This window comes from Phasianus colchicus, chromosome 1, assembly GCF_987193195.1.
Source record: "Phasianus colchicus chromosome 1, bPhaCol1.hap1.1, whole genome shotgun sequence".
In the NCBI taxonomy this organism is placed as follows: Eukaryota; Metazoa; Chordata; class Aves; order Galliformes; family Phasianidae; genus Phasianus; species Phasianus colchicus.
In genome coordinates this window covers 2,946,695-2,963,077 of record NC_143436.1, presented here as the reverse complement: position 1 = coordinate 2,963,077, position 16,383 = coordinate 2,946,695, and the positions used below count along the sequence as shown (strand labels likewise).

The 16,383-nt window shown below is 48.3% G+C and overlaps 2 protein-coding genes across 3 annotated transcripts in view; one reads left to right on the top strand and one right to left on the bottom strand.

The window, feature by feature from the left end:
• The window catches only part of CHCHD3 (coiled-coil-helix-coiled-coil-helix domain containing 3), a 260,893-nt gene that overhangs the window by 213,507 nt on the left and 31,003 nt on the right, over window positions 1-16,383 (bottom strand). The gene's annotated exons all lie outside the window — the stretch shown is intronic.
• Window positions 7,091-10,075, top strand: LOC149919333 (E3 ubiquitin-protein ligase PHF7-like). Its single transcript, XM_090134048.1, has 9 exons — window positions 7,091-7,172; window positions 7,488-7,579; window positions 7,675-7,776; window positions 8,035-8,159; window positions 8,316-8,478; window positions 8,570-8,676; window positions 8,894-9,007; window positions 9,164-9,282; window positions 9,445-10,075. Exons 1-9 carry the CDS (start codon window positions 7,130-7,132, stop codon window positions 10,065-10,067), a joined length of 1,488 nt encoding a protein of 495 aa, XP_089990174.1. The 5' UTR covers window positions 7,091-7,129; the 3' UTR covers window positions 10,068-10,075.

The following is a 16,383-nucleotide window of genomic DNA, read 5'->3' as shown; positions in this document are numbered from 1 at the left end:
ACCTCACCTATCGGCTTCCTCCTTGACGACTAACCTAGCCATGGCCTCCACCAGGAACAAAGCCCTTGCCAAAAAGAACGCAGCTACCAAATCTGAGTGCCTCCCCAGAAATACAGCTGCTCGGGTCTCGGGCCGCAGGGAGTGCCTGAGCCTGCTGCTGCCATCGCAGGGCGGCAGAGATACCACCTGCATGAGGTGAGAGCAGGTGGATGGATGGTGTGCTCAGCCTGGTGGCAGAGCTCTCGGGGGAGCTGGAGAGGCTAAGCAATGCCAGGGAAGTACAGTCATAGAATGGTTTGGGCTGGAAGGGACCTTTCAGATCATCTAGTTCCAACCTCTGCTATAGGCACGGACGCCTCCCACCAGACCAGGCTGTTCACAGCTCCATGCAGCCTGGCTTTCAATGCTTCCAGGGAGGGGGCATGCACAACCTCGCTGGGCAACCTGTTCCAGTGGCTCACCACTCTCACAGTAAAGCATTACTTCCTAGTATCTAGCCCAAATCTACCCTCTTCCAGCCTAAAGCCGTTTCCCCTTGTCCCGTCGCAACATGCCCTTATAAAATGTCCCTCCCCAGCTTTTCTGTAGTCCCCAGTCGAGAACTGATGGGCCGCTATAAGGTCTCCTTGGAACCTTCTCTTCTCCAGCCTGAACAGCCCAAAGCTCCCTCATCCTGTCGCCATCGGGGAGGTGCTCCAGCCTTCTGATCATCTTCATGGCCCTCCCCCGGCCCTGCTCCAACAATGTCCTTTTTGTGTTGGGGGTTCCAGAACTGAACGCAATAGTAATGTCAAACTTAGTTGCATGGTTTAGTGAGCAATATCGGTGAGAGGTGCAAAGTTGGACTAGGTGATCTTAGAGGTCTTCTGAGAGAAAAGAAGGAGATGTACAGAAAATGGAAGAAGGGTTGTGTATCCTGGGAGGAATACAGGACTGTTGTCCATGTGTGTAGAGATAGGATTAGGAAAGCCAAAGCCCAGATGGAGCTGAACTTGGAGAGGGATGTGAAAGATTACAAGAAGGTACATAGGCAATAAGACACATGCCAAGGAGAGTGTTCCCTCTCTGATGAAAGGTAACAGGGAGCTGGCTTCCTCAGACACAGAAAAAGCTGAGATATTCAGTAAGTGCTTTGCCTCAGTTTTCATGGGTGGTCAGGCTTCCCATGTCTGGCAGGACCATGAGCCTCTAAGTGAAGGTGTGGGGAGTGGTTTCTGTCCCACTGTAGCGGTGGACCAAGTCCAAGTCCTCCTCATGAAACTGAATGTATGTAAGTCCAAGGGGCCAAATGATATCCATCCTACGTCTCTGAAACAGATGTCATTGATCTCATTCCCCGAGCCGCTCTCCATCATATTTCAAAAATCATGGCTGTCTGGTGAAGTCCCCGGTGACTGGAGGAAGGGAAACGTCACTCCCATGTTTAGGAAAGGGAGAAAGGAAGACCCGGGAAACCACAGGCCGGTGAGTCTCACCTCTGTGCCTGGGAAGATGATGGAGCAGATCTTCCTAGGAGCTATGTTAAGGCACATATGAGATAAAGAGGTGATACGAGACGGCCAGCATGGCTTCACCAAGGGCAGATCGTGCCTGACCAATCTGGTGGCCTTCTATGATGGAGTGATGGGTTTGGTAGATGGGGAAGGGCGGTGGAAGCTGCAAGGCCTTTGACACGGTACCTCACCACATCCTTCTCTCAATACTGGAGAGGTGTGGATCTGAAGGATGGACTGTTCGTGGGTTAGGAATTGGCTGGCTGGACGCAGCCAAAGAGTTGTGATCAACGGTTCTGCGTCAGGCTGGTCTCAAGCGATGCCCCTCAGGGGTCAGTCTAGGGACCGGTGCTCTTTAACATCTTCATCAATGACAGATGATGGCATCAAGTGCACCCTCAGCAAGTTTGTGGATGACACCAAGCTGCGCGGTGCAGTTGATACATGGGAAGAAAGGGAAGCCATCCAGAGGGACCTGGACAAGCTGGGTAAGTGTGCCCATGAAAACCTAATGAGGTTCAACAAGGCTAAGTGCAGGGTGCTGCACTTGGGTCAAGGCAATCCCAGGTACTTATACAAACTAGGGGAAGATCTCCTGGAGAGCAGCCCTGCAGAGAAAGACTGGTCCTGGAAAACAAGGAGCTGCACATGAGCCAGCAGTGTGCGCTTGCAGCCCGGAAGGCCAACTGTGTTCTGGGCTGCATTAAAAAAGGGGTAGCCAGCAGGTAGAGGGAGGTGATCATCCCCCTCTACTCAGCTCTTGTGAGGCCCCATCTGGCATCTTGTGTCCAGGCCTGGAGCCCCCAGTACAGGAAGGATGTGGAGCTATTGGAGCAGGTCCAGAGGAGGGCCACTAAGATGACCAGAGGGCTGGAGCACCTCTCCTGTGAGGAAAGGTTGAGGGAACTGAGCTTGTTTAGCTTGGAGAAGACAAGGATCCGGGGAGACCTCATTGTGAGGTCTTGAAGGGAGCATATAAGAAGGAGGGAGTACGACTGTTTAAAAGGGTGGAGAGTGATAGGACAAGGGGGAATGGTTTTAAACTGAGACAGGGAAGGTTTAGGTTAGATATTAGGGGGACGTTTTTCACACAGAGGGTGGTGACACACTGGAACAGGTTGCCCAAGGATGTTGTGGATGCCCCATCCCTGGAGGCATTCAAGGCCAGGCTGGATGTGGCTGTGGGCAGCCTGGTCTGGTGGTTGGCGAACCTGCACACAGCAGGGGGTTGAAACTCAATGATCGCTGTGGTCCTTTTCAACCCAGGCCATTCTATGATTCTATGATTCAACCTTAAAGACTCGAGGATCTCTAATTCTATGATTCTAACAACAGGAGGAGGAAGAGGCAAAACTCACAGAGGTGACAATAACCATTTAACTATTGACCATGGGTGTGCTGAGAGATATGTGAAAAGACTTCAGCCGTCACGCGAGTGAGCACTGTGACCCCTGGCTGCTCTGATAACTGGAGAATGAGGCCCCTGGCCTAGACTTAGCGGGCAGCAAAGCCAGGCATCTGGGATCCATTTGAAAGGAAGGGGACACTGACAAAGCAATTGGAAATGGAATATCTGTTTTCATGGCATGGAAGTGATTCTTTCTCAGCCACGGAGGAAAAGTAAACTTTCAAAGAAGATCTGGTACGTTACCCAGGCAAGTAGAAAGGTGTCATGAACGTGACATGAGCCAGCAGTGTGCCCAGGTGGCCAAGAAGGTCAATGGCATCCTGGCTTGCGTCAGAAACAGTGTTGCCAGCAGGAACAGGGAAGTGATTGTCCCCCTGTACTCAGCTCTGGTGAGGCCGCCCTTCGAGTACTGTGCTCCGTTTTGGGCCCCTCGCTGCAAGAATGACACTGAGGCCCTGGAGCGTGTTCAAAGAAGGGCAATCATGCTGGTGGGGTGTCTGAAGCACAGGCCTTATGAGATGCACAGCTAAAGGAGCTGGGATTGTTCAGCCTGGAGAAGAAGAGGTTCAGGGGACACCTTATTGCTCTCTATAACTACCTGAAGGGCGGTTGTAGTGAGCTGGGGGTTGGCCTCTTCTCTCGTGTAACTAGTCATAGGACCAGAGGGAATGGCTTAAAACTGTGCCAGCAGAAATTCAGGCTGGACGTTAGGAAATACTACTTTTCCAAAAGAGTGGTCAGGCACTGGAGTGGGCTGCCCAGCGAGGTGGTGGAGTCACTGACTCTGGAAATGTTCAAGGAATGTTTGGACGTTGTGCTGAGGGATATGGTTTAGTGAGAATTATTGGTGATAGGTGGATGGTTGGACTGGAGGATCTTGTAGGTCTGTTCGAACCTTTGCATTTCTGTGATTCCACGATTCTGTGTCGAGGGAAACCTGAGGGAACTAGCTGTGCTTGGAGGTGATGCATAATATTGAACAAAGACAAAAGATAAATGGAGACTGGACGTTGGGAAGAAATTCTTGAATCGGAGGGCAGTGGTGCACTGGAATAGGTTGCTCAGAGAAGCTGTGGAGCTGTTACCCTCTTGCTTGGGAGATGAAGGCCTGCACCCACATCCCCCGTGAGGTGGTGACCATGATGCCACAGGGGGTGGCAGGGAGCAGCCCTTGTGACCCACAGGGCCGGGAATCAGGCCTACTTCTGGTGCCAAACTTGAATGGACTTTGACAAGTTCAGATTCACAGCAGCACTCCTTAGTTTAGGGACTCCTTTGGGTTCAGGGAATTGGGATCCACGTGGAAGAGATTGTCATGTCCACAGGAACAAGCTTAGAAAAATGTTTATAAAGAAAGAAATACGGAAATGTTGTAAAAACAAACAAGATGCCTGCTACTTGCCACAGCTATACTCATTGGTCTTCTTCCAATCCCCTTAAACCTCTCCCTCTACCTACCATTTACAAGGCAAACGGCATTGCAGGGCAAAAAGCAGAGCTCAGTATGCTTTGCCAGTGCTCTCTATTAACAGTTACATCTTTTGAGGTGGTCACAGATCCTCTGCCAGGTTGGATTTCACCTCACCCAACACAGTTTTTCCAACTCAGTTTAGATGTAGACTTGAAGGGAACGGTGGCACGGGTAGGCCAGTTTCCCTCCACTGACTGCAGAATGGTTGAAGCTTTGATGCCTGTGGATAAATGCTTCATCTGAGATGGACAAACCCAAAGACAAATGCTCATCGTTCCACAAGGCATGATGCCAGCCTGTATTTCATCTCTGGCTCGACTCATCACTGCTGAGTGAACTTCAGGGGCTTATTTCATTTCTTCTCAAACTCTTGGAATTCCTCACCTTTAACAGAATTTCCCTAAGGTTGCCTAGTAGAAGTATTCAACACGCAGGTTAAATGAAAAATAAAATAATACTTTTAATAAAGGAACAAAAAGGAATGACAAAATTTTGAGGAAGAGGGAGCACGCAGGTTTTGTCTTCGGAGAAATAAAAATGGCCAAAAGGGCACTACAGTGAAAAGGCACCAAAGGAAGCTGAGCTTATCTGCAGTCACGAAAGCTCAAGCCATGGTGGAAGGAATGCGCTTGGGCAGTCCATGCTTCATGAATGTGCCTGGGCAGTCCACAGTTCACGAACAGTACATCTGGGGGTTTTCCTTCCCGTATTCCAAGTAACTGGAATCTTCGTACTGAATCACATATGTATCTGCAAGTGTGGAAGACTTTCACTTTGTCTTAGCTAAGCTATGATGCACATCATTAATATTTTTCCTGCTGCCCACAACAAGAAGTAGACTGGAGGAGCTGTGCACGTGGGACAAACACTGAAGATATGATGCTCAGCTCATGGCAACGGTACTACAGCAGAGGTGGTTGCCACAGAATCACAGAAAAGCTTGGGTTGGAGGCAACCTTAAAGAAGTTGAACTAGTTCCAACCACTTGCTATGGGCAAGGTTGCCACAATATAAGATTAGAATAGGGTGCCATCCAGCGCGGCCTTGAATGCCTCCAGGGATGGGGCATTTACAGCTTCTCTGAGCAATCATAAAGGTGCACAAGTTCAGAGCTCATTCAGTTCTGCAGGGGAGGCTGTGACTCCAGCGCATCAGGTATACTGCTCTTGACCAGAGTAAGCTCTCTGAAAAGCTGACTGATGTCAAAGCTCTTTCTAAGCTCTCTCAAATTCTGCCTCCTTATCCCCTGAATTTAGCATCTTGAGTGAACACAAGGATCTTCTGAGGTGTCTAAAGGACCCCCAGTGCTCAGCTAGGTAAAGCATCGTTTGCAAACCAGGCTCTGATTCGCAATGCCTGCAGCGCATGGATGCAAAGCCATTGGAAATGCATGGCAGCTGCCCACAGAAGCTGTATCCCAAGGGAATCAAGTCTTTTGCTGAGCTTTTTTCCTTCTTTTTATTTTTTTATTTTTGGGGGGGGGGGGGCGAAGGGGGTCAGCATTTCAGTTTTTAGAGATGGAAGACAAAATGTGCGCAGGAACAGGGGCAGCCCAGCAGCCACTATAAAGAACTGTTCAAACCCACCCCATTCTACAGCCCCGCTCTTGCTTCCCATGATTACCAGAAATACTTTGCAGTCTTACTTTGCAGGCGGCATTTTAAAGCTCTGATTTCTTTTTCTATGTGACTACTTTTTCAACCAGGCCAGTGAAGATCTTTCCTAGGAGGCCACCCCACTACTCAGACAAAGAAAGATAAAGCAAAAAGACAAATTTTCCAGTGGGAAGGGTATTATTTCCAAGCATATATCATGATAACTAAATGTTGATTGTGCTGAAACTTTGGTGACAAATCAGAGCTGAGGAAATGCAATGAACAAATGGAGAGCTATGTTGTAGTAGCAGATAGAATAAAGAAGGATGATGCATGAAGGGTAAAAGATGATCACTGAAAGTTCATACAACCACACACTGCCACTTCAGAGGCTGTAGTACAGAACTGCAGAATTGTAGGGGTTGGAACGGACCACTGGGGATCACCGTGTCCAACGCCCCTGCCAAGGTAGGCTCAGCAGGTTGCACAGGAAGGCATCCAGACGGGCCATCCATACCAAGCCCACTAAAACATGTCCCTCAGTGCCAAATCTCCATGTTTCCTGCACGCCTCCAGGGATGGTGATTCCACTGCCTCCCTGGGCAGCGTGTTTCAGTGCATTTCCAGTAACAAACCTCTGAGTAAACTATTTCCTCTAAGAATTAATCTGCTCTTCTCTTACAGATTAAAACCACTTCACCTTGTCCTATACCTACCAAACCGTGTACATAGTCACTCACAGCACACACTGGACACCAAATATGCTGTTGACATGAAAATGCAAACTGAACTCTTGAGAAACCTAGACTAGATTCAGACTAGAAATGCTAGTGTAGCTCCAGGGCTGCAGCCTTGACAAAGGGACAGCTCCACTCCTGCCGCTGGCCAGAGGAGCGTGGCCAGCAGGTTGAGGGAGGCCATAATTCCTGCCCTGACTGTGCACAGCCTGCCAGACCCACTGCTCTCTAGATTGAGGGCCCACGCCCATACGCTCTGTGAGGCGGTGACCGTGATGTCACAGTGGGTGTCATAGAGCGGCCATTGTGACGCATGAAGCTTGGAGCAGAGCAAAGGCTGCCGGGCTCAGGCGGAGCGTCAGTGCGGTCTGGTGAGGCGCAGAGAGAGGAGGGACTCTCGCAGTGCTCGCTATCAACGCACAATCATGTCCAATAGGAAGCGGAAGGCCTCCTGCACGGAGGAGCCAGGTGAGAGCACAGCATCCCTGAGCCCAGCTCCCGACCCTGGGCAGAGTGGTGCTGGGGCTCTGCCTGCGGCTGAGAGCTGAGAGGGGAGGAAGGGGCAGGCAGGAGCTCCCAGACAGGCATGGGGCAGGGCCCCTCTGCTCCTTGGCAAGGGGGCCCAGCTTGGGCTGTGGCTGCCTTGGGCCTGCCGTGGCCCCTTCCCCTCCACCGCCTCCAGCCAGCACGGCAGGCCCAGAGCAGGACCCTGGGGACGGCCCTCAGGGACACCTGGCCCCGCCAGCTGCTCACCGCTGCTCACATTTGCTCTCTCCTCTGCAGTGTGTGTGCTGTGTGGCCGGGCAGATGTCGACCCATACATCTGCGGGCGCACATTTGATGAGAATGAGATTCGTGTCCATGAGTTCTGCTTGGTGAGTTCTCCCATGGGCTCCTTCCAGATTCCCACCGGGGATGCTCCCTTTCTTTCTGTCCTAATGAGATCCTGCTCTTTTTTTCTTACCTACAGATATTTGCCAGCATCCATTTTCAAGAAAGACTCCCATGGGAGGAAACTGTGGGCCTCCCACTTGCTGCCATCACACTCAAAGTCAAGCAGGCAAACCAGAAGGTGAGGACCTGTATGGAGCAGGCAGATTTGTGGCAGGAGGGGCTCGCACCAGCTTAATCTGGATCCTAGGAAAACAATTGCAGCCCTTCCAACCACCTCCTGGTCAACGTCCTGCCCAGAGGAGATGAGCCCTTTCCGCCAGACTGCTTTGTAGTGTGTGACCCAGCAATGCCCACATCCTGTGCCCTGCACAGAGTTGAGGGGTCAGCCATTGAGGCCCTGAGTCTGCTGCTGATGGGGCTGTTCTGCTCTTTCCAGCAATGCTGTGTTTGCGGTGAGAGAGGGGCTGCCATCACGTGCACAGAGAGCGGCTGTGGACGAAGCTTCCACCTGCCGTGTGCCAAGGATGGGGAATGCATCACCCAGTACTTTGGAAAGCACAGGTAAGGGCTGTCAGCAGCAGCTGAGCCAGGGAAGACCCACAGTTACGCCTCCCAGCGGCCTGCCAGAGCTAGAGGCAGGGCCTGGGTGCTCATTCCTGGACCTCTGCCCTCCTCGCAGCACTTCTCACCATGCCTATCCGTTTCATCTTCCCACAGGTCCTTCTGCTTTGAGCACTGCCCTGAACAGATGACTCAGGAAGTTCCAGATGAAAGCACGAACTGCCTCATCTGCCTTGAGCCTGTGGGGGACAACCTGTCCTACCACACCATGGTGTGTCCAGTGTGCAAACGTGCCTGGTTTCACCGGGGCTGCATCCAGGTAGGAGTCCTCCCCTCACCCTGGCGGCATGCTTGATGCTAAGCAGCACCAGGCTCTGCTCACGCTCACCCTGCTTGTACTTCCCCTGCAGCAACAGGCCCTGAATGATGGCATGGCGTGCTTCCGCTGCCCCAGCTGTAGAGAAAGCTCTCTATTTTATCAAGAAATGTCCACCATAGGGATCCGCATCCCAAACAGGTTGGTGCCTTTCTGACAAAACATCCAGATGAGAAGGCACGAGGGCCGAGCCTGTCCAGGGACTGTCTCAGCAGGCCTGGCCCTTGGCCGGCACAGGAGCAAATGCCTCAGCTTCATGGAGAACCTGAAAATAGGGGTGGGATGAATGAGATGAAATAGCCCTGTATCTTATGTTGGGGACACCAGCAGCTCATCAATTTCCCTCCCTTCTTTGTAGAAGACCATTATGGGAAGCCAATGATGAATATGACCCATCTCTAGAGAGGCACAGGCGCTGTGATGCCAGTGAGTGCCTTTACCATGGAGGCAGGGAGTACGCGGAGAGAAGGGGGTGAGTTACCGCAGCAGCTCTCTGCGGCTCTGGGGGGGATCTCAGCCTCACCACAGGCTGGCGGAGCAAGGGCTGAGCACCAGGGATGTGCTGTGCCGGGCACTCCATGGCTTGGCTCACTTGGTCCTCACAGCCACAACCGCTTTGCTTCCCCAGGCCCTGGCAGCTGCTCCTGTGCAGCTCCTGTGCTGCTGAGGGCACCCACCGACGGTGCTCCCACTTGAATAACAGAAGGGCCACGTGGGAGTGCGACAGCTGTGCTGGCCTGGGTACCGGTAAGAAGCAATCAGCCGCGTGGCACCGTGCTGGGGCCAGGCAAGGCCTGGCAGCAAGTGCTCAAGGCAGTTTTGCCAGAGTCTGTCTGCCCCAAGCGGGATGGCAGATCCCACTGTGGTGCTGCAGCTTCAGACTCAGGACCTCCCTGCCTCTCCTTACAGCCTCCAGCACCAACAGCGAGCTCGCCGGTCCCAGCACCGCCAGCCAGAGGGCTTTGGAGCCATCCAGCAGCTCCACGGAGCCTGAGAGCTTGAGCTCCATGCCCGCCAGCCAGGCAGCATTGGGGACATCACAGAGTTCCCAGCTGCCCGAGCCCAGCGACCTGCCCAGTGTGCCCGAGACTGAGCAGGAGACAAACGGCCCACGATCATCAGAGGATCGGGCTACCTCTGAGCAGCTGCGAGGACGCCGTGGGAGCAGACGAACAGCAGCAGCAAGTGCTGAGAGCGACTCCCACACATCCACCAGGCAGAGGGCCTCAGGGTCCTCCAGGGCGTCTCCGGCAGCTGCACGCAGAAGACGTCCCAGGCAGCGAGGAAGAAGCCGCACACGGAGCCGCTCCCCGCTGCAAGATCGGGCCCCGAGTTCCCAGAGCCGGCCAAGAAGATGCCGTGGCAGCCGGCACATGCCAGCCCCAGGGGAGCAGAGGAGCACCCTCAGCTCAGCGAGATCTGCAACATCGAGATCCTTGAGGACTGCACCAGTGCCTCAACGCAGGGGACGAACCATGCAGCGAGGGCGGGCCCACACACAAAGCCCTTCCCCAGAGAGATCTCGGCCTTAAAATTCCAGCAGCTCACCCCAAAGAGGCAGCAGCATCCAGGCCCAGCAGTGGATGCCATCCCGGGAATGCAGCTGCTCCCAGGAAGAACATCAGATACAAAGTCCCCACAGACAGCCTCTAAGTCTGCGTAGGAGCAGCTGTGTACCACTCATAGAATGGCGTGGGTTGAAATGGACCACAATGACCATCTAGTTTCAACCCCCCTGCTATCTGCAGGGTCATACTCCCCTCTCATCTCCCCTGCTTACTCTGGTCCCAAAAGTCCAACACAATAAAGATCAGAGTTCCCCCCCCCCCAAACACATTTGTCAGCTTCATCCTTCCCTGCTTTTGCTGAGTTGGGCATAGGTAGGGACCTTGACAACACGGTTCTCTCCTCCCCAGACTTCTCTTCACCTGGCCCAGTTCAGGGCGAGCTGATTTCTGGCCATACCCCCATGACTTCGAAGTCTTCCGATACAGCAAAATTATTTCAGACTCACTCATCACCAAATTTATTCCAATTCAAGTGTTCAACAGCTGTGACAATTTATGGTGTAACAATCTGTATCTGTAATACTATACCTTGGGAAGAAATTCAAACAGCTAAAGTTCTACATAGAACTTTCTATCATTTCATGTCACTGCAAACATCTAGTTTCACCAGTCTGGCATCTCATTATATTGTGACACCAGAGAATAACTTGGTTCTTAAGACCTTTTTGAAAAAGAAACCATGCCGACAATTATCTCTTCCTGGTTGACACCATAGTCAAACTCAGGTTCTCATACTTATTCGCAAGTCCATGGCATTGGATGGGCACCACCCTAGGGTGCTGAGGCAGCTGGCGGGGGTGACTGCCGAGCCACTCTCTGCCATCTATCAGCGCTCCTGGTTATCTGAAGAAGTCCCAGAGGATTGGAGGCTTACCAACATGACTCCCATCTACAGTAAGGGCCGTAAGAAGGATCTGAGGAACTACACGCCTGGCATCCTCACCTCAGTAGCAAGAAAAGTTATAAAACAAATCATAATAGGTGAGATCACACAGCAAGTGCATGGCGTTCAGAGGATCAGATTGAGGAAGCGCGAGTTCATGAAAGGCAGGTCGTGCTTGATCAACCTCATCTCCTTCTATGACTAGGAGACCAGACTGCTAGACGAGGGAAGGGCTGTTGATGTAGTGGCCTGGACAGGTATACCCTTTTTAGTAAGGAACCGGTTAGAGGGCTGTGCCCTCTAACGGGTAGTGGTTAATGGAGTTAAGTCCAGCTGGTGACCCATCGCAAGTGGTGTCCCCCAGGGGTCGGTACTGGGGCCCATCTTGTTTAATATCTTTACTGATGAGCTAGATGAAGGGATTGCGTGCGCCCTCAGGAGGTTTGCAGATGACACCAAGTTGGGAGGTAGCGTCGACCTGCCTGAGGCTGGGGAGGCCCTTCAGGGGGAATCTAGATAAGCTGGATCGCTTATGTGGCTGAGGTGAATGGGATGAGGTTCAACAAGGCCAAGTGCCGGGTCCTGCACTTTGGCCACAGTAACCCCATGCAGCGCTATAGGCTTGGAGACGAGTGGCAGGATGACTGTGAAGAGGCAAGGGACCTGGGGGTGGTGGTTGGTTGATGCTTGGCTGAACATGAGCCGACAGCGTGCCCAGGTGTCCAAGAGGGCCAACGGCACCCTGGCCTGCATTAGAAATAGCGTGGCCAGCAGGAGCAGAGAGGTAATCATCCCCCTGTAGTCAGCACTGGTGAGGCCGCCCCTCGAGTATTGTGTTCAGTTTGGGGCCCCTCACCACAAGAAAGACGGTGAGACCCTGGAACGAGTCCAGAAAAGGGCAACGAAAATGGTGAGGGGTCTGGAGCACAAGTCTTACGAGGAGCGGCAGAGGGAGCTGGGATTGTTTAGTCTGGAGAAGAGGAGGCTCGGGGGAGACCTCATTGCACTCTACAACTTCCTGAAGGGAGGCTGTGATGAGGAGGGGTTTGGCCTCTTCTCCCAGGCAACAAACAGGACCCACGGAAATGGCCACAATTGTACCAGAGGAGGTTTAGATTAGACATGAGGAAAAACTTTCTCCCCCAGAGAGGTCAGGCACTGGAATGGCCTGCCCAGGGAGGCGGTGGAGTCGCCATCCCTGGCAGCGTTCAGGAGGCGCCTGGATGAGGAGCTACGAGATATGGTTTAGTGGCTCGTGGTAGTAATGGTGATGGTGATGGAGGACAGTTGGACTAGATGGTCTTGTATGTCCTGTCCAACCTTGTGATTCTATGATTCTCTCTTTTAGTAGGTTTCTCTTTCATGATGTGTAACAGACTGTGGCAGGTATTTAACAGGGGACAAAGCTTGCTTTTTCTCTTTTTCTTAAGAGTCCATATACACCAAAGGCAGTAACAAACGTCACACCAGAAAGCCACTGAACATGCTCAAGTAATTGTTCAGTAAGCCACAAATCCATCATTAAGGTACTGGCTAAGACTCTGTTTTCATTAAATAATGAACATTATAACGAGCAGGGTATTGTTGCTACCTAATGGTAGGTACTGACATGAACTGGAAATAGGCTATGAGAATATTAATGCTATTCTTAATCGAGGGGAAAGAATATACATTATTCTTTCCTATTCTGTTCAAAATAGTAAGCTCTCTAGTAATTATAACTCTAATAGCAGTACTATTTCTATATTGTTTTTCTTAATACTAATAGTATTACAACCTGTAAATTACCTTGAGCATTATCACATGACTGTAGCTCCAACACATTAACCAGTCACATCTACTAATGCAGTCACCATAAGTTCCATTGTAATTGAATAAAAATCAGCTTAACTTTTCTAAATGAAATGACTCTTGAGAGAAAACTTTATTTATGTTCAAAAGCCACAGTTGAGCTGAGTAGAAGAACCAATGCATTAGCTTGAACTTTGAGTCTTCAGTGGGATTTGTGGTCACTATGGTATTATTACAAAATTCTGGACTGCTAACACAGTCTCCAGAACTGACTAGAGGGCATAGGAATACCTACTGGTCAGACTCAAGAACTGAATACCCAACCTCCAACATGAGGAAGATCCTCCACATACAACTCTGCCTTCTGTAAGAGGATAAACATTTTTTTCACTTCAGGAGATGGAAATTAACAAGTACTTCCATAGACAGAGACTGTATTCGTCCAGTCTATCAAAATAAGTAGAGAAACTCCCAGGGGAAATTGAGCCAGAAGGCAGCTTTAGTAAAGCACTTCCAGGAATGTTTGTCCATTAGTAGGCCTGAGAAAACAATATGTGAGATGAGGTGGTGTTCTGGCCCAGAATGGTTAAACATGAGGGAATTCAGTCACTGGCAGCACTTCAATTTCCATCAACAGATTACAAGCCACACATGTTCTCATGATGGTAGTTATTAACTTTTGCATTAATTTACGACACTTCCACAACCACTACATACTTCCAGATTCTAAGAGAAGAAAATCCTGGAGAGACTGATTGTAATTTGAGGGAAATTTTAACCATTTGTATATGTACATTTGAATAAATAAACTCCCTAGCAATTAATTTAATTTTAAAAAAAAATCTTCTTTCACAGTGTTGCACAGATATACTACACATTGCAATCTGATCAAGATGTGGTGATCCAATGCATAAAGAAACAGTACTGAAATTATCCATTAGATAGATAGACAACTGACAGTCACAAGTTCACTTATGTTTAATTTTTTTTTTTTTACTTAAAGATAGCAAAACTGTTTTTGAGAAGGGAATGAATATACACTTTCTAAATACATAATCTTTGTGTTTCTCTATTTATTTCATAAAATGTTTACCAAAAACATTTCTGATATCAGCATCACCTACCATCAATATCTGACTTAAAGATAGTCAAGAAAAAAGTAGTAGGTTATCAATTTCATTTTTATTTTTTTTATGTACTGAAAGTGCAAAGCGAAGTAGTTTTTAATACTATGGTATCCATTAAATTAACTAAATATGGGGCTTATGCCCCTACCATAACTCTTCCAAAAATTTAAACACTAGAACTACAGCATTCCAAGTTGCTTTTCACCAGATAAAAGTAGCAAATCTTTCATCAAAATGCTGAGGACTGGCTACATGCTGCTCATTTGCCTACCAAAGAGAAATACAAGCTGAAAGAGCTACTGAATCACCGTTCTACAATGTGCTATCAGCACAGACATCAGATACCATCCTTCTCAGTCCAACCAGCCTTAAACAACACCGATGCATCTGTACTCTGCATCCTCTGTATAGGTTACAAAGCCTACATTTCACTTCCTTCTTTCATGTGTTCAAGTATTAACATCATAGAATCATAGAATGACTTGGGTTGGAAGGGACCTCAAAGACTATCCAGTTCCAACCCCCCTGCCACCAGCAGGGCCATCAACCTCCAGATGTAGTACCCTTACCTGGAAAACAATGTGATTTGTGAACATGTTTGATACAACAAAGAAAGTACTCTGTTATTGCTTCCGTGAACTGCAGGTTCTGAAGACTTGGACAATGGTCTAAAGCTCTTGAACTCTGGAATGGCTTCCAGTTGCTTTTGTAATATACCCTATGAACACTAACAACCGTTCTCTCTAACAGTTTTATTCCAGCATATGTTTTAAGCACAGTACAGCTGGGAACACAGGTTTTGTTCCATCTTACAACGTTGCATCAATGTGCTTTCATGTTTACTACATATAACTAAATACAAAAGGAATCTTTTTAGGTTTTTCTTGTTTATATTACCTAGAAGTCTCTGCATTGCACCAAAGTGAAAGGTATAAAATGTTCTATCTGAACAGTGTACACTGAGCTCCTAAGTTTCTGCTTCAAAACTGAAGTCCAGTAATGATGAAAAATTATACCAGCTCTGAAAGTACATAAGTGTCCAGAAGACTGATACCTGAGTCATACAGAAAATTGCAGGCTTTTTCCACTTGAAAGTATGGATCTTGACTTAAAAAAAAAAAAAAAAAAAAAGAACACTGCACAGACATTCCTCATGCCCCTGAATTCGGGAGAGATTGCTTTCTCAATTGGAATAGAACAGGAGGGTAGGTATGCTGAATGTGAACAACAGAAATCTGTTCTTCATGAGGTCGGCACAGCAGCAGTCACTTCACTCTCAGAAGAACATGTTCTGAAGGAGAACAGCTCCATTTGCTACAGTGCTTCTTCAATGTTTTTAACAACAAAAAACTTCAACCAGAGTTCAGTCCATAAAACACCTCAAGTAACAGCTAACTAAACACTTCCATCTTTTAAAGCTATTTTATGAGACATGACTGTGTAAAGTGTAAAGAGTGTAAAGGCTCTTGTCAAGTATTTATTTTTAATCATATATACTATGTAGAAAGTAAAATAAGAAATTCTTGATTATCTCCAGAAAAAAACTAAAAAAAACAACCTATAAAAGATGCAAAAGCTGCTAACAAGACTTTTAATTTTATTTTCACATTGGTATTTTTGTTTGAGATTTAGTCTGATAGTTTATATTTCAAAAACATAGATTCTTCAAACCAATTTTAAGAGAACATAAGGATTTTGCATGATCCCATAAATACAACACATTCCTTGGCCACACAGCAATAGCCCCTGTAAAACACAACATCAGGTGTGTGAAAAGCCAGCCTGCTCCCTACCTTCCACAGGCCAATGCACAACAAACAGGAACTGAGCTACAGAAAACCTGATGAAAATCACTGAGAAGTGTCAAGGGACAAAATACTTAAGTTACAAAACAAACATTTCCATACTGTGAACACGTTTAGATGAATTCTAAGCAGCAAACATTCAGCTCAAATACAACACAAGGTTTCCTGTCAAAGTCCAGTTCAAAGAGGAGAGATTTTTCTATTACATATTGATTTCCTTTACTGCTGATTTTAAAAAAGCCTGATTCATTTTCTTGGGCATTTATATAGTCCTAGCTAATTACATACTCCATCAGCCTAACACAATTAAATAACAATATAATGATGTGTAGAAAACAACTGCTATATATGCAGACAGTTTAAGTAGCACTAATTACACCCTAATTTTTAAAATCCATCATAATGAGTCTTTCTTCCCATTCTCAGAGGGGAAGACAATGAGTAAGTTAATATTTGTAACCTGCGTTGTATTACCTTTTTAACAAAATCACTGAAACAAACTATGAATTACCACACAAATCCACCAAGTTCACCATACAGCCAAACTAATGTCCAACTCAAACTGGAAGTTTTTACTTGCTAATAATTACCAGCATCAAACTCAACAACGGGAATATATTTTTAGAATGCTACACCCCAGCTCTGCAGCTATGTTCTGTGTGCTTCTATCAAGT